This window comes from Opisthocomus hoazin, chromosome 30 (genome assembly GCF_030867145.1).
Source record: "Opisthocomus hoazin isolate bOpiHoa1 chromosome 30, bOpiHoa1.hap1, whole genome shotgun sequence".
NCBI lineage: Eukaryota > Metazoa > Chordata > Aves > Opisthocomiformes > Opisthocomidae > Opisthocomus > Opisthocomus hoazin.
Genome location: NC_134443.1, coordinates 3211927 through 3227475, shown reverse-complemented (window position 1 = coordinate 3227475; position 15549 = coordinate 3211927). Strand labels below are relative to the sequence as shown.

Below are 15549 nucleotides of genomic sequence, written 5' to 3'. Positions count from 1 at the left end.
GCTGGCTGCCTGGCCCTGCCTCTGCTCAATGGCAGCTCTGCTCCCAGCACAGCCTGGCTGTGAGCACAAGGCACAGATGTCTCCCGCGGGCAGAGCACAAGGCAGGCAGCGAGCGGCTTCTGAAGCACGGACCTCACCTGCCATGCACACCTCCAGCAGGGAGATGCCTGCTGCCATTTAGCCCACTAAGCAGAAAGGGGAGGAAAGCCTCTGAAGTGGCATGTGCTGCTTCCAAGGAGGGGATGCTGAGTCAGGGCGGGGTAGGAGCCAGACAGGCCTGTCCTCATCAGCAGGAGGGAGTGGTGGCTCTGCAGATTGGCCCAGGTGGTGCTGAGCAATGGGGGTCAGTATAAAAGCTCTGCCTCTGCCAGGCTCTGCCAAGCAGTGCAGTGGCTGCCTTCTCCTTGGGGAACAGGGTAAGTCTATGAGCTCTTCTCTTCTTGGTGGCCTTGTCCTGCCCCAGGCCCTTGTGCCTCAGGTGGCTCCCCTCTGCTGCTCCGTTGCCATCTCTGTCCTCTTGCAGAGCTCCGTCTGATCCTGCGCAAAGATGTCTTGCTACGACCTGTGCCCACCCAAGACCAGCGTTGCTGTCCCACAGCCCATCGCTGAGAGCTGCAACGAGCTGTGTGCCCGGCAGTGTCCCGACTCCTCAGCCTTCATCCAGCCACCGCCTGTGGTCGTCACCTTCCCCGGCCCCATCCTCAGCTCCTTCCCCCAGCAAGCCGTGGTGGGCTCGTCCGGAGCACCGGCCTTTGGAGGCTCCCTGGGACTGGGGGGCCTCTACGGTGCTGGTGCCACGCTGGGCTCGGGGGGCCTCTGCACCTTTGGCAGACCCTATGCTTCTCCTGCCTACAGCCCTTGTGCCTTGCCCCGCTACAGCAGGAAGCTGTGGGACACCTGTGGGCCCTGCTAAATGCAGCCCAGACAAAGGCCCTGACCTCAGTCCACACACCAACACCCCCAGCACCCAAACTGGGCTGAGCTGGTGGCCATGGGGCACCGAGGAATGCTGAGCATCCCCAGTCCCACTCAGCGCCTGGGCAAATGCCAGTGCTGCACACCCTCAGCCCCTCCCTTTCCTCTTCTCCTACCTGCTGCTCTCTTCCCCTTCCCTCTCCCCCAGGCTGTTGGACAAGGTGGAAGAAGGACCCATAAGTTCCTGTGAGGCTGGTGGACCATGTGCTTGTGATCTGGAATTCTGCACCTAGAGGTCATCTGGAGTGAGAAGCTATACTCTGGAGAAGATCCCTCTGCTTCCCACAACATGTGACAACCAGCATCTCTGGGTCTTGACGACTGCTCTCTCTGAGAGTCTCTCCTGCCCCTCTGGGCACAATAAAGCTTTCCTGCATCCAAGTGCTGTCTCCTTCCCTCTTTCTCCCAAGGCAGAAAGAGCCTGGGTGCTTAGTGACTGTCCGTTGTGGAAGGGCAAATGCTGCTCCTGAGATGCCCAGGCCAGGTGAGAGTGGGCAGTGTCTGGAGAGGGAGGATGCAGGCAGGGCAGAGGGTAGACAGAGCCTTTTGGTGGGACTTGCAGCAGCTGGGGAAAGGGCAGGGAGCAGGACAGGCTCTGGCAGTGCTCTTTTGCCTGTTCTTCTCAGCTTGGGAGCAGCACCAGTCCCCAGAGTTCCCTCAGGTCTGCAGAAGCACAGCAGCATCTCCAGGCATCTGCACAGAGGAGGCTGGAGAGGAGCCAGTACTCAAGCCTGAGCTTGGGACATGGCTGGCAATTGCTGGAGAGCATCTTGTCAGGAAAGGCCCTGAGGATGCTGGGGGACACCAAGGTGAGCAGGAGCAGCAGTGTGCCTTTGGGCAAGGGCATGCAGAGGTGTTCTGGGCTGTATAGGGTAGAATGGGGGCAGGAGGTGGAGGGAGGTAATCCCTGGACACCACTCAGCACTGGGGAAGCCAGCCCTGCAGTGCTGTGTCCCCCGCTGGGCTCCCAGCACATGAGAGCTGTGGGGCTGCTGGAGAGAGTCCTGTACAGGACCACACATGGATGCAGAATGCACAGGGAGCATGTGTCCTGTGGGGAGAGCCTGAGGGAGCTGGGACTGCTCCTCCTGGCTCTGAGGAGGCTCAGTGGGACTCCTCAATGTGCACACAGGTGTGAAGGGAAGGCATGAAGAAGATGGAGCCAGGCTCTTTTTGGTGGTGTCCAGTGCCAGGACAAGAGGCCATGGGCACCAGCTGCAACACCGGAGGATTCACCTCAACATCCCAAACCTCTTCTGAGCAGTGAGGTTGTCAGAGCACTGGGAGAGATTGCCCTGGGAGGTTATGGAGTCTCTGTCCTTGGAGATGGGCAAAAACTGTCTGGACATGGTGCTGGGCAGCCCGCTCTGGGTGACCGTGTTTGAGGGTGCAGCCTGAGAAGATGCAAAGGCTGCTGCCACAACAGTCAGGCTGTGATTTCTGTGATTTTGTATTTGCGGCAGAGAACTGAGTAGCATGGAGTGTGTTGGTCTGTGCTGGGGTTATGAAGGGGAAAATGAAAGGGAATGAGAAGAGGGAAGGGCAGAGGGGAGGGGAAGGCAGTGGGAAATGGAATGGAATTTGGACACTGAATAAGAAAAGGGAAGGGAAGAGGAAGAAGAGAAGAAGGGGGAGAAGAAGGAGGGAGCAGGCAAGAACAAGAGGAAAGAGCAGAGGAAGGGAACAAGATAAGGAAGAGGAAAGGGAATCGTCCCCTTTGCTTTCTCCCACAAGACCTTTAGCAGAGCCACAGAGGCACAAAGGGGCAGCAGTCACAGCAGCCATTGCCCCTGGCTGGCTCCCAGCCCCTGGGGCAGCCACGCACATGTACAGGGAGCCTGGAGGTCTGCAGAGGCCCCCAGCTGGCATGTCCTGCAGGCAGGGGAGCAGCCTGCATTCAGGCAGGGCCCTGGGAGCTCGGCCGCGGGACTGTGTGTGGCCAGAGCTGTCAGGGCTGTGGGGTCTCCCCCGAGGCAGCTCAGCCTGGCTCTGCTGGGGCTGACACCCTGCACTGGCCTGGGTGGTGTTTGCCATGGCAGGGCAAGGGAAGGCTGCAGTCCAGGCTCAACTTAGAAAGAAAAGCTGGAGAGGCAGGCGTTGGATGCAGGATTGTTTTATTGCAGCAGAGAAAGACACACAGGGCAGAGGCAGGCAGGTTGTCACCGCGGGCTTTGAGAGAGGCGTTCCTTCAGGCTTCTTCCAGGCGGTGGCTGTCCCAGAGACAAGCAAGTGCCCTGTGGCAGGATGGTGGAGTCACGCATCTGGGAATGGGCAGGAGCAAAGAGGACAGGAGGTGTCATGGAGAGAAGGGAAGGCAAGGAAAAAGGAGAGGAGGCGTGGGGCTGAGGTGGCCCAGGGGCTGCTTGGGCTTCCATGTTGTGTTTAGCAGGGCCCACAGGTGTCCCACAGCTTCTTGCTGTAGCGGGGCAAGGCACAAGGGCTGTAGGCAGGAGAAGCATAGGGTCTGCCAAAGGTGCAGAGGCCCCCCGAGCCCTGCGTGGCACCAGCACCGTAGAGGCCCCCCAGCCCCAGGGAGCCTCCAAAGGCCGGTGCTCCGGACGAGCCCACCACGGCTTGCTGGGGGAAGGAGCTGAGGATGGGGCCGGGGAAGGTGACGACCACAGGCGGTGGCTGGATGAAGGCTGAGGAGTCGGGACACTGCCGGGCACACAGCTCGTTGCAGCTCTCAGCGATGGGCTGTGGGACAGCAACGCTGGTCTTGGGTGGGCACAGGTCGTAGCAAGACATCTTTGCGTGAGAGAGCTGAGCCTGAAACAAAAGGATCCAAAGAAGATGTGATCGGCGAGGAGGAGATGCCGCAGCCATGCGGTGCCCTGTTGGCAGGGCTGCCCTGAAGCTGTAACGGGCCATATTAACCACCTTGCCCACGCTGCCTGCCCCTTGCCCAGCCAGCCTCCCTCAGTGCCCTGCTCTTCACACACAGAGGCCACACAAGCCCTCCCCGAGAGCCTGTGCGGGGCCTGGCTCTGCGTGCTCTGGCCACAGGGACCCTTCCTCCTGCCAACGTGGCTCAGCCTGCCAAGGCTGCTGCCAGCACGCCCGCTGCCGGCAGAGCTGTCCTGGCCAGCCAGGCCCCACGCCGGCCCTTGCCACGGGTGGCAGAGTCCCCCAGGCACCCACCTACCCTTTTGCTGAGCAGAGCGAGGCAGGAGCAGTGGATGCCAGTGCTGGCCGAGGGCAGCGCTTTTATGCTGGGCCGGCAAGCGTGGGGAGGAGCTGGCTGTGCTGGGGGCACGTGCTCTGCAGTGGCCGAGCCCCTGCCTCCTCCCTGCGTGGCACGGGGCTGTTTTGCTGATGCCATGTCCTTGCCAGACCCAACCCGCTCTATCAGCGCCTGCAATTGCCACGCTCGGACGCTTGCCAGCTGACACCTCATGGGCCACAAGAGCCCCACTGTCTTTTCATTATCTCCGTGTGTCAGAGGGCACGCAGCGTGACAAAGGCTGACTGCAAGCGTCCTGCGTGCCATAGCTCTTCGTCCAGTGCTCCATGTTGGGGCAGCCCCATGCCTTCTTTGCCGAGCCACAGGGAAGACCGCGGTCATAGTGTTGGCAAAGAAGGTGGGCTTGTAATGGCCTCAAGCACACCAGCGACCACAGGACTCATGTTGGGTGGCTGTTATTTATAGAAGAGCGAGATTGTGAAATAGCAAATCCAAGGCATTCCTCTCGGGCCCTGCCTGCTCAGCAAGATGCATCACTCCCCAGCCCAAAGGAGCTGGTCTCCATCCGCCTGCAGGCGTTGGCCATTGACCTCTGCAAGAATATGGGAGAAAGACTGCTGAGCTCTTCCCCGAGGGGCATGCAGGAAGGCGCACAGACCTCCACTTGGGTTCAGGCAGCACAGTTTCGAGCCAGCCCTGTGCCAGCCCCACCGGTTCCTTGCAAATATCCCAGGAGCCCCATTGTTGGTGGACGGTGCTGAGCAGGGGCTGCCTTTGGGGTAGTGGGGAGCTGGGATGCCCATCTGAATGCACAACCACAGAAGATCCCAGCTGGCTGCCTGGCCCTGCCTCTGCTCAATGGCAGCTCTGCTCCCAGCACAGCCTGGCTGTGAGCACAAGGCACAGATGTCTCCCGCGGGCAGAGCACAAGGCAGGCAGTGAGCGGCTTCTGAAGCATGGACCTCACCTGCCATGCACACCTCCAGCAGGGAGATGCCTGCTGCCATTTAGCCCACTAAGCAGAAAGGGGAGGAAAGCCTCTGAAGTGGCATGTGCTGCTTCCAAGGAGGGGATGCTGAGTCAGGGCGGGGCAGGAGCCAGACAGCCCTGTCCTCATCAGCAGGAGGGAGTGGTGGCTCTGCAGATTGGCCCAGGTGGTGCTGAGCAATGGGGGTCAGTATAAAAGCTCTGCCTCTGCCAGGCTCTGCCAAGCAGTGCAGTGGCTGCCTTCTCCTTGGGGAACAGGGTAAGTCTGTGAGCTCTCCTCTTCTTGGTGGCCTTGTCCTGCCCCAGGCCCTTGTGCCTCAGGTGCTCCCCTCTGCTGCTCCGTTGCCATCTCTGTCCTCTTGCAGAGCTCCGTCTGATCCTGCGCAAAGATGTCTTGCTACGACCTGTGCCCACCCAAGACCAGCGTTGCTGTCCCACAGCCCATCGCTGAGAGCTGCAACGAGCTGTGTGCCCGGCAGTGTCCCGACTCCTCAGCCTTCATCCAGCCACCGCCTGTGGTCGTCACCTTCCCCGGCCCCATCCTCAGCTCCTTCCCCCAGCAAGCCGTGGTGGGCTCGTCCGGAGCACCGGCCTTTGGAGGCTCCCTGGGACTGGGGGGCCTCTACGGTGCTGGTGCCACGCTGGGCTCGGGGGGCCTCTGCACCTTTGGCAGACCCTATGCTTCTCCTGCCTACAGCCCTTGTGCCTTGCCCCGCTACAGCAGGAAGCTGTGGGACACCTGTGGGCCCTGCTAAATGCAGCCCAGACAAAGGCCCTGACCTCAGCCCACACACCAACACCCCCAGCACCCAAACTGGGCTGAGCTGGTGGCCATGGGGCACTGAGGAATGCTGAGCATCCCCAGTCCCACTCAGCGCCTGGGCAAATGCCAGTGCTGCACACCCTCAGCCCCTCCCTTTCCTCTTCTCCTACCTGCTGCTCTCTTCCCCTTCCCTCTCCCCCAGGCTGTTGGACAAGGTGGAAGAAGGACCCATAAGTTCCTGTGAGGCTGGTGGACCATGTGCTTGTGATCTGGAATTCTGCACCTAGAGGGCATCTGGAGTGAGAAGCTATACTCTGGAGAAGATCCCTCTGCTTCCCACAACATGTGACAACCAGCATCTCTGGGTCTTGACGACTGCTCTCTCTGAGAGTCTCTCCTGCCCCTCTGGGCACAATAAAGCTTTCCTGCATCCAAGTGCTGTCTCCTTCCCTCTTTCTCCCAAGGCAGAAAGAGCCTGGGTGCTTAGTGACTGTCCGTTGTGGAAGGGCAAATGCTGCTCCTGAGATGCCCAGGCCAGGTGAGAGTGGGCAGTGTCTGGAGAGGGAGGATGCAGGCAGGGCAGAGGGTAGACAGAGCCTTTTGGTGGGACTTGCAGCAGCTGGGGAAAGGGCAGGGAGCAGGACAGGCTCTGGCAGTGCTCTTTTGCCTGTTCTTCTCAGCTTGGGAGCAGCACCAGTCCCAAGAGGTCCCTCAGGTCTGCAGAAGCACAGCAGCATCTCCAAGCATCTGCACAGAGGAGGCTGGAGAGGAGCCAGTACTCAAGCCTGAGCTTGGGACATGGCTGGCAATTGCTGGAGAGCATCTTGTCAGGAAAGGCCCTGAGGATGCTGGGGGACACCAAGGTGAGCAGGAGCAGCAGTGTGCCTTTGGGCAAGGGCATGCAGAGGTGTTCTGGGCTGTATAGGGTAGAATGGGGGCAGGAGGTGGAGGGAGGTAATCCCTGGACACCACTCAGCACTGGGGAAGCCAGCCCTGCAGTGCTGTGTCCCCCGCTGGGCTCCCAGCACATGAGAGCTGTGGGGCTGCTGGAGAGAGTCCTGTACAGGACCACACATGGATGCAGAATGCACAGGGAGCATGTGTCCTGTGGGGAGAGCCTGAGGGAGCTGGGACTGCTCCTCCTGGCTCTGAGGAGGCTCAGTGGGACTCCTCAATGTGCACACAGGTGTGAAGGGAAGGCATGAAGAAGATGGAGCCAGGCTCTTTTTGGTGGTGTCCAGTGCCAGGACAAGAGGCCATGGGCACCAGCTGCAACACCGGAGGATTCACCTCAACATCCCAAACCTCTTCTGAGCAGTGAGGTTGTCAGAGCACTGGGAGAGATTGCCCTGGGAGGTTATGGAGTCTCTGTCCTTGGAGATGGGCAAAAACTGTCTGGACATGGTGCTGGGCAGCCCGCTCTGGGTGACCGTGTTTGAGGGTGCAGCCTGAGAAGATGCAAAGGCTGCTGCCACAACAGTCAGGCTGTGATTTCTGTGATTTTGTATTTGCGGCAGAGAACTGAGTAGCATGGAGTGTGTTGGTCTGTGCTGGGGTTATGAAGGGGAAAATGAAAGGGAATGAGAAGAGGGAAGGGCAGAGGGGAGGGGAAGGCAGTGGGAAATGGAATGGAATTTGGACACTGAATAAGAAAAGGGAAGGGAAGAGGAAGAAGAGAAGAAGGGGGAGAAGAAGGAGGGAGCAGGCAAGAACAAGAGGAAAGAGCAGGGGAAGGGAACAAGATAAGGAAGAGGAAAGGGAATCGTCCCCTTTGCTTTCTCCCACAAGACCTTTAGCAGAGCCACAGAGGCACAAAGGGGCAGCAGTCACAGCAGCCATTGCCCCTGGCTGGCTCCCAGCCCCTGGGGCAGCCACGCACATGTACAGGGAGCCTGGAGGTCTGCAGAGGCCCCCAGCTGGCATGTCCTGCAGGCAGGGGAGCAGCCTGCATTCAGGCAGGGCCCTGGGAGCTCGGCCGCGGGACTGTGTGTGGCCAGAGCTGTCAGGGCTGTGGGGTCTCCCCCGAGGCAGCTCAGCCTGGCTCTGCTGGGGCTGACACCCTGCACTGGCCTGGGTGGTGTTTGCCATGGCAGGGCAAGGGAAGGCTGCAGTCCAGGCTCAACTTAGAAAGAAAAGCTGGAGAGGCAGGTGTTGGATGCAGGATTGTTTTATTGCAGCAGAGAAAGACACACAGGGCAGAGGCAGGCAGGTTGTCACCGCGGGCTTTGAGAGAGGCGTTCCTTCAGGCTTCTTCCAGGCGGTGGCTGTCCCAGAGACAAGCAAGTGCCCTGTGGCAGGATGGTGGAGTCACGCATCTGGGAATGGGCAGGAGCAAAGAGGACAGGAGGTGTCATGGAGAGAAGGGAAGGCAAGGAAAAAGGAGAGGAGGCGTGGGGCTGAGGTGGCCCAGGGGCTGCTTGGGCTTCCATGTTGTGTTTAGCAGGGCCCACAGGTGTCCCACAGCTTCTTGCTGTAGCGGGGCAAGGCACAAGGGCTGTAGGCAGGAGAAGCATAGGGTCTGCCAAAGGTGCAGAGGCCCCCCGAGCCCTGCGTGGCACCAGCACCGTAGAGGCCCCCCAGCCCCAGGGAGCCTCCAAAGGCCGGTGCTCCGGACGAGCCCACCACGGCTTGCTGGGGGAAGGAGCTGAGGATGGGGCCGGGGAAGGTGACGACCACAGGCGGTGGCTGGATGAAGGCTGAGGAGTCGGGACACTGCCGGGCACACAGCTCGTTGCAGCTCTCAGCGATGGGCTGTGGGACAGCAACGCTGGTCTTGGGTGGGCACAGGTCGTAGCAAGACATCTTTGTGTGAGAGAGCTGAGCCTGAAACAAAAGGATCCAAAGAAGATGTGATCGGCGAGGAGGAGATGCCGCAGCCATGCGGTGCCCTGTTGGCAGGGCTGCCCTGAAGCTGTAACGGGCCATATTAACCACCTTGCCCACGCTGCCTGCCCCTTGCCCAGCCAGCCTCCCTCAGTGCCCTGCTCTTCACACACAGAGGCCACACAAGCCCTCCCCGAGAGCCTGTGCGGGGCCTGGCTCTGCGTGCTCTGGCCACAGGGACCCTTCCTCCTGCCAACGTGGCTCAGCCTGCCAAGGCTGCTGCCAGCACGCCCGCTGCCGGCAGAGCTGTCCTGGCCAGCCAGGCCCCACGCCGGCCCTTGCCACGGGTGGCAGAGTCCCCCAGGCACCCACCTACCCTTTTGCTGAGCAGAGCGAGGCAGGAGCAGTGGATGCCAGTGCTGGCCGAGGGCAGCGCTTTTATGCTGGGCCGGCAAGCGTGGGGAGGAGCTGGCTGTGCTGGGGGCACGTGCTCTGCAGTGGCCGAGCCCCTGCCTCCTCCCTGCGTGGCACGGGGCTGTTTTGCTGATGCCATGTCCTTGCCAGACCCAACCCGCTCTATCAGCGCCTGCAATTGCCACGCTCGGACGCTTGCCAGCTGACACCTCATGGGCCACAAGAGCCCCACTGTCTTTTCATTATCTCCGTGTGTCAGAGGGCACGCAGCGTGACAAAGGCTGACTGCAAGCGTCCTGCGTGCCATAGCTCTTCGTCCAGTGCTCCATGTTGGGGCAGCCCCATGCCTTCTTTGCCGAGCCACAGGGAAGACCGCGGTCATAGTGTTGGCAAAGAAGGTGGGCTTGTAATGGCCTCAAGCACACCAGCGACCACAGGACTCATGTTGGGTGGCTGTTATTTATAGAAGAGCGAGATTGTGAAATAGCAAATCCAAGGCATTCCTCTCGGGCCCTGCCTGCTCAGCAAGATGCATCACTCCCCAGCCCAAAGGAGCTGGTCTCCATCCGCCTGCAGGCGTTGGCCATTGACCTCTGCAAGAATATGGGAGAAAGACTGCTGAGCTCTTCCCCGAGGGGCATGCAGGAAGGCGCACAGACCTCCACTTGGGTTCAGGCAGCACAGTTTCGAGCCAGCCCTGTGCCAGCCCCACCGGTTCCTTGCAAATATCCCAGGAGCCCCATTGTTGGTGGACGGTGCTGAGCAGGGGCTGCCTTTGGGGTAGTGGGGAGCTGGGATGCCCATCTGAATGCACAACCACAGAAGATCCCAGCTGGCTGCCTGGCCCTGCCTCTGCTCAATGGCAGCTCTGCTCCCAGCACAGCCTGGCTGTGAGCACAAGGCACAGATGTCTCCCGCGGGCAGAGCACAAGGCAGGCAGTGAGCGGCTTCTGAAGCATGGACCTCACCTGCCATGCACACCTCCAGCAGGGAGATGCCTGCTGCCATTTAGCCCACTAAGCAGAAAGGGGAGGAAAGCCTCTGAAGTGGCATGTGCTGCTTCCAAGGAGGGGATGCTGAGTCAGGGCGGGGCAGGAGCCAGACAGCCCTTTCCTCATCAGCAGGAGGGAGTGGTGGCTCTGCAGATTGGCCCAGGTGGTGCTGAGCAATGGGGGTCAGTATAAAAGCTCTGCCTCTGCCAGGCTCTGCCAAGCAGTGCAGTGGCTGCCTTCTCCTTGGGGAACAGGGTAAGTCTGTGAGCTCTCCTCTTCTTGGTGGCCTTGTCCTGCCCCAGGCCCTTGTGCCTCAGGTGCTCCCCTCTGCTGCTCCGTTGCCATCTCTGTCCTCTTGCAGAGCTCCGTCTGATCCTGCGCAAAGATGTCTTGCTACGACCTGTGCCCACCCAAGACCAGCGTTGCTGTCCCACAGCCCATCGCTGAGAGCTGCAACGAGCTGTGTGCCCGGCAGTGTCCCGACTCCTCAGCCTTCATCCAGCCACCGCCTGTGGTCGTCACCTTCCCCGGCCCCATCCTCAGCTCCTTCCCCCAGCAAGCCGTGGTGGGCTCGTCCGGAGCACCGGCCTTTGGAGGCTCCCTGGGACTGGGGGGCCTCTACGGTGCTGGTGCCACGCTGGGCTCGGGGGGCCTCTGCACCTTTGGCAGACCCTATGCTTCTCCTGCCTACAGCCCTTGTGCCTTGCCCCGCTACAGCAGGAAGCTGTGGGACACCTGTGGGCCCTGCTAAATGCAGCCCAGACAAAGGCCCTGACCTCAGCCCACACACCAACACCCCCAGCACCCAAACTGGGCTGAGCTGGTGGCCATGGGGCACTGAGGAATGCTGAGCATCCCCAGTCCCACTCAGCGCCTGGGCAAATGCCAGTGCTGCACACCCTCAGCCCCTCCCTTTCCTCTTCTCCTACCTGCTGCTCTCTTCCCCTTCCCTCTCCCCCAGGCTGTTGGACAAGGTGGAAGAAGGATCCATAAGTTCCTGTGAGGCTGGTGGACCATGTGCTTGTGATCTGGAATTCTGCACCTAGAGGGCATCTGGAGTGAGAAGCTATACTCTGGAGAAGATCCCTCTGCTTCCCACAACATGTGACAACCAGCATCTCTGGGTCTTGACGACTGCTCTCTCTGAGAGTCTCTCCTGCCCCTCTGGGCACAATAAAGCTTTCCTGCATCCAAGTGCTGTCTCCTTCCCTCTTTCTCCCAAGGCAGAAAGAGCCTGGGTGCTTAGTGACTGTCCGTTGTGGAAGGGCAAATGCTGCTCCTGAGATGCCCAGGCCAGGTGAGAGTGGGCAGTGTCTGGAGAGGGAGGATGCAGGCAGGGCAGAGGGTAGACAGAGCCTTTTGGTGGGACTTGCAGCAGCTGGGGAAAGGGCAGGGAGCAGGACAGGCTCTGGCAGTGCTCTTTTGCCTGTTCTTCTCAGCTTGGGAGCAGCACCAGTCCCAAGAGGTCCCTCAGGTCTGCAGAAGCACAGCAGCATCTCCAAGCATCTGCACAGAGGAGGCTGGAGAGGAGCCAGTACTCAAGCCTGAGCTTGGGACATGGCTGGCAATTGCTGGAGAGCATCTTGTCAGGAAAGGCCCTGAGGATGCTGGGGGACACCAAGGTGAGCAGGAGCAGCAGTGTGCCTTTGGGCAAGGGCATGCAGAGGTGTTCTGGGCTGTATAGGGTAGAATGGGGGCAGGAGGTGGAGGGAGGTAATCCCTGGACACCACTCAGCACTGGGGAAGCCAGCCCTGCAGTGCTGTGTCCCCCGCTGGGCTCCCAGCACATGAGAGCTGTGGGGCTGCTGGAGAGAGTCCTGTACAGGACCACACATGGATGCAGAATGCACAGGGAGCATGTGTCCTGTGGGGAGAGCCTGAGGGAGCTGGGACTGCTCCTCCTGGCTCTGAGGAGGCTCAGTGGGACTCCTCAATGTGCACACAGGTGTGAAGGGAAGGCATGAAGAAGATGGAGCCAGGCTCTTTTTGGTGGTGTCCAGTGCCAGGACAAGAGGCCATGGGCACCAGCTGCAACACCGGAGGATTCACCTCAACATCCCAAACCTCTTCTGAGCAGTGAGGTTGTCAGAGCACTGGGAGAGATTGCCCTGGGAGGTTATGGAGTCTCTGTCCTTGGAGATGGGCAAAAACTGTCTGGACATGGTGCTGGGCAGCCCGCTCTGGGTGACCGTGTTTGAGGGTGCAGCCTGAGAAGATGCAAAGGCTGCTGCCACAACAGTCAGGCTGTGATTTCTGTGATTTTGTATTTGCGGCAGAGAACTGAGTAGCATGGAGTGTGTTGGTCTGTGCTGGGGTTATGAAGGGGAAAATGAAAGGGAATGAGAAGAGGGAAGGGCAGAGGGGAGGGGAAGGCAGCGGGAAATGGAATGGAATTTGGACACTGAATAAGAAAAGGGAAGGGAAGAGGAAGAAGAGAAGAAGGGGGAGAAGAAGGAGGGAGCAGGCAAGAACAAGAGGAAAGAGCAGGGGAAGGGAACAAGATAAGGAAGAGGAAAGGGAATCATCCCCTTTGCTTTCTCCCACAAGACCTTTAGCAGAGCCACAGAGGCACAAAGGGGCAGCAGTCACAGCAGCCATTGCCCCTGGCTGGCTCCCAGCCCCTGGGGCAGCCACGCACGTGTACAGGGAGCCTGGAGGTCTGCAGAGGCCCCCAGCTGGCATGTCCTGCAGGCAGGGGAGCAGCCTGCATTCAGGCAGGGCCCTGGGAGCTCGGCCGCGGGACTGTGTGTGGCCAGAGCTGTCAGAGCTGTGGGGTCTCCCCCGAGGCAGCTCAGCCTGGCTCTGCTGGGGCTGACACCCTGCACTGGCCTGGGTGGTGTTTGCCATGGCAGGGTGAAGGAAGGCTGCAGTCCAGGCTCAACTTAGAAAGAAAAGCTGGAGAGGCAGGCGTTGGATGCAGGATTGTTTTATTGCAGCAGAGAAAGACACACAAGGCAGAGGCAGGCAGGTTGTCACCGCGGGCTTTGAGAGAGGCGTTCCTTCAGGCTTCTTCCAGGCAGTGGCTGTCCCAGAGACAAGCAAGTGCCCTGTGGCAGGATGATGGAGTCACGCATCTGGGAATGGGCAGGAGCAAAGAGGACAGGAGGTGTCATGGAGAGAAGGGAAGGCAAGGAAAAAGGAGAGGAGGCGTGGAGCTGAGGTGGCCCAGGGGCTGCTTGGGCTTCCATGTTGTGTTTAGCAGGGCCCACAGGTGTCCCACAGCTTCTTGCTGTAGCGGGGCAAGGCACAAGGACTGTAGGCAGGAGAAGCATAGGGTCTGCCAAAGGTGCAGAGGCCCCCCGAGCCCTGCGTGGCACCAGCACCGTAGAGGCCCCCCAGCCCCAGGGAGCCTCCAAAGGCCGGTGCTCCGGACGAGCCCACCACGGCTTGCTGGGGGAAGGAGCTGAGGATGGGGCCGGGGAAGGTGACGACCACAGGCGGTGGCTGGATGAAGGCTGAGGAGTCGGGACACTGCCGGGCACACAGCTCGTTGCAGCTCTCAGCGATGGGCTGTGGGACAGCAACGCTGGTCTTGGGTGGGCACGAAGAGCTATGGCACGCAGGACGCTTGCAGTCAGCCTTTGTCAGGCTGCGTGCCCTCTGACACACGGAGATAATGAAAAGACAGTGGGGCTCTTGTGGCCCATGAGGTGTCAGCTGGCAAGCGTCCGAGCGGGGTAATTGCAGGCGCTGATACAACGGGTTGGGTCTGGCAAGGACATGGCATCAGCAAAACAGCCCCGTGCCACGCAGGGAGGAGGCAGGGGCTCGGCCACTGCAGAGCACGTGCCCCCAGCACAGCCAGCTCCTCCCCACGCTTGCCGGCCCAGCATAAAAGCGCTGCCCTCGGCCAGCACTGGCATCCACTGCTCCTGCCTCGCTCTGCTCAGCAAAAGGGTAGGTGGGTGCCTGGGGGACTCTGCCGCCCGTGGCAAGGGCCAGCGTGGGGCCTGGCTGGCCAGGACAGCTCTGCCGGCAGCGGGCGTGCTGGCAGCAGCCTTGGCAGGCTGAGCCACGTGGGCAGGAGGAAGGATCCCTGTGGCCAGAGCACGCAGAGCCAGGCCCCGCACAGGCTCTCGGGGAGGGCTTGTGTGGCCTCTGTGTGTGGAGAGCAGGGCACTGAGGGGGGCTGGCTGGGCAAGGGGCAAGGGGCAGGCAGCATGGGCAAGGCGGTCGATATGGCCCGTTACAGCTTCAGGGCAGCCCTGTCAACAGGGCACTGCATGGCTGCGGCATCTCCTCCTCGCTGATCACATCTTCTTTGGATCCGTTTGTTTCAGGCTCAGCTCTCTCACGCAAAGATGTCTTGCTACGACCTGTGCCCACCCAAGACCAGCGTTGCTGTCCCACAGCCCATCGCTGAGAGCTGCAACGAGCTGTGTGCCCGGCAGTGCCCCGACTCCTCAGCCTTCATCCAGCCACCGCCTGTGGTCGTCACCTTCCCCGGCCCCATCCTCAGCTCCTTCCCCCAGCAAGCCGTGGTGGGCTCGTCCGGAGCACCGGCCTTTGGAGGCTCCCTGGGGCTGGGGGGCCTCTACGGTGCTGATGCCACGCAGGGCTCGGGGGGCCTCTGCACCTTTGGCAGACCCTATGCTTCTCCTGCCTACAGCCCTTGTGCCTTGCCCCGCTACAGCAAGAAGCTGTGGGACACCTGTGGGCCCTGCTAAACACAACATGGAAGCCCAAGCAGCCCCTGGGCCACCTCAGCCCCACACCTCCTCTCCTTTTTCCTTGCCTTCCCTTCTCTCCATGACACCTCCTGTCCTCTTTGCTCCTGCCCATTCCCAGATGCGTGACTCCATCATCCTGCCACAGGGCACTTGCTTGTCTCTGGGACAGCCACCGCCTGGGAGAAGCCTGAAAGAACATTTCTCTCAAAGCCACGGTGACAACACGCCTGCCTCTGCCTTGTGTGTCTTTCTCTGCTGCAATAAAACAATCCTGCATCCAACGCCTGCCTCTCCAGCTTTTCTTTCTAAGTTGAGCCTGGACTGCAGCCTTCCCTTGCCCTGCCATGGCAAACACCACCCAGGCCAGTGCAGGGTGTCAGCCCCAGCAGAGCCAGGCTGAGCTGCCTCGGGGGAGACCCCACAGCCCTGACAGCTCTGGCCACACACAGTCCCGCGGCCGAGCTCCCAGGACCCTGCCTGAATGCAGGCTGCTCCCCTGCCTGCAGGACATGCCAGCTGGGGGCCTCTGCAGACCTCCAGGCTCCCTGTACACGTGCGTGGCTGCCCCAGGGGCTGGGAGCCAGCCAGGGGCAATGGCTGCTGCGGCTGCTGCCCCTTTGTGCCCCTGTGGCTCTGCTAAAGATCTTGTGGGAGAAAGCAAAGGGGACGATTCCCTTTCCTCTTCCTTATCTTGTTCCCTTCCCCTGCTCTTTCCTCTTGTTCTTGCCTGCTCCCTCCTTC

At 60.7% G+C, this 15549-nt stretch overlaps 6 protein-coding genes across 9 annotated transcripts; 4 read left to right on the top strand and 2 right to left on the bottom strand.

Annotated features, from left to right (window-relative positions):
- Nucleotides 1–547: 547 nt before the first annotated feature.
- Nucleotides 548–913, top strand: LOC142364882 (scale keratin-like). Its single transcript, XM_075445032.1, has one exon. It carries the CDS (start codon nucleotides 548–550, stop codon nucleotides 911–913), a length of 366 nt encoding a protein of 121 aa, XP_075301147.1.
- Nucleotides 914–3357: 2444 nt separating this feature from the next.
- Nucleotides 3358–4183, bottom strand: LOC142364886 (scale keratin-like). Of its 2 annotated transcripts, none has more exons than XM_075445039.1 (2): nucleotides 4121–4183; nucleotides 3358–3744 (listed from the first exon to the last, which is right to left on the bottom strand). In XM_075445039.1, exon 2 carries the CDS (start codon nucleotides 3721–3723, stop codon nucleotides 3358–3360), a length of 366 nt encoding a protein of 121 aa, XP_075301154.1. In that variant the 5' UTR covers nucleotides 3724–3744; nucleotides 4121–4183. The 2 variants fall into 2 exon arrangements, with proteins under 2 accessions (XP_075301154.1, XP_075301155.1); XM_075445040.1 differs by having other exon boundaries at nucleotides 3358–3738; nucleotides 4113–4181.
- Nucleotides 4184–5535: 1352 nt separating this feature from the next.
- LOC142364881 (scale keratin-like) lies at nucleotides 5536–5901 on the top strand. Its single transcript, XM_075445031.1, has one exon. It carries the CDS (start codon nucleotides 5536–5538, stop codon nucleotides 5899–5901), a length of 366 nt encoding a protein of 121 aa, XP_075301146.1.
- A 2444-nt stretch (nucleotides 5902–8345) lies between these two features.
- Nucleotides 8346–9171, bottom strand: LOC142364885 (scale keratin-like). Of its 2 annotated transcripts, none has more exons than XM_075445036.1 (2): nucleotides 9109–9171; nucleotides 8346–8732 (listed from the first exon to the last, which is right to left on the bottom strand). In XM_075445036.1, exon 2 carries the CDS (start codon nucleotides 8709–8711, stop codon nucleotides 8346–8348), a length of 366 nt encoding a protein of 121 aa, XP_075301151.1. In that variant the 5' UTR covers nucleotides 8712–8732; nucleotides 9109–9171. The 2 variants fall into 2 exon arrangements, with proteins under 2 accessions (XP_075301151.1, XP_075301153.1); XM_075445038.1 differs by having other exon boundaries at nucleotides 8346–8726; nucleotides 9101–9169.
- Nucleotides 9172–10523: 1352 nt separating this feature from the next.
- On the top strand, nucleotides 10524–10889 carry LOC142364880 (scale keratin-like). The gene has a single exon (XM_075445030.1). The coding sequence runs from the start codon at nucleotides 10524–10526 to the stop codon at nucleotides 10887–10889; it is 366 nt and encodes a 121-aa protein (XP_075301145.1).
- Nucleotides 10890–13972: 3083 nt separating this feature from the next.
- On the top strand, nucleotides 13973–14805 carry LOC142364884 (scale keratin-like). Of its 2 annotated transcripts, none has more exons than XM_075445035.1 (2): nucleotides 13973–14035; nucleotides 14419–14805. In XM_075445035.1, the coding sequence occupies exon 2, from the start codon at nucleotides 14440–14442 to the stop codon at nucleotides 14803–14805; it is 366 nt and encodes a 121-aa protein (XP_075301150.1). In that variant the 5' UTR covers nucleotides 13973–14035; nucleotides 14419–14439. The 2 variants fall into 2 exon arrangements, with proteins under 2 accessions (XP_075301150.1, XP_075301149.1); XM_075445034.1 differs by having other exon boundaries at nucleotides 13975–14043; nucleotides 14425–14805.
- The last annotated feature ends 744 nt before the right edge of the window (nucleotides 14806–15549 follow it).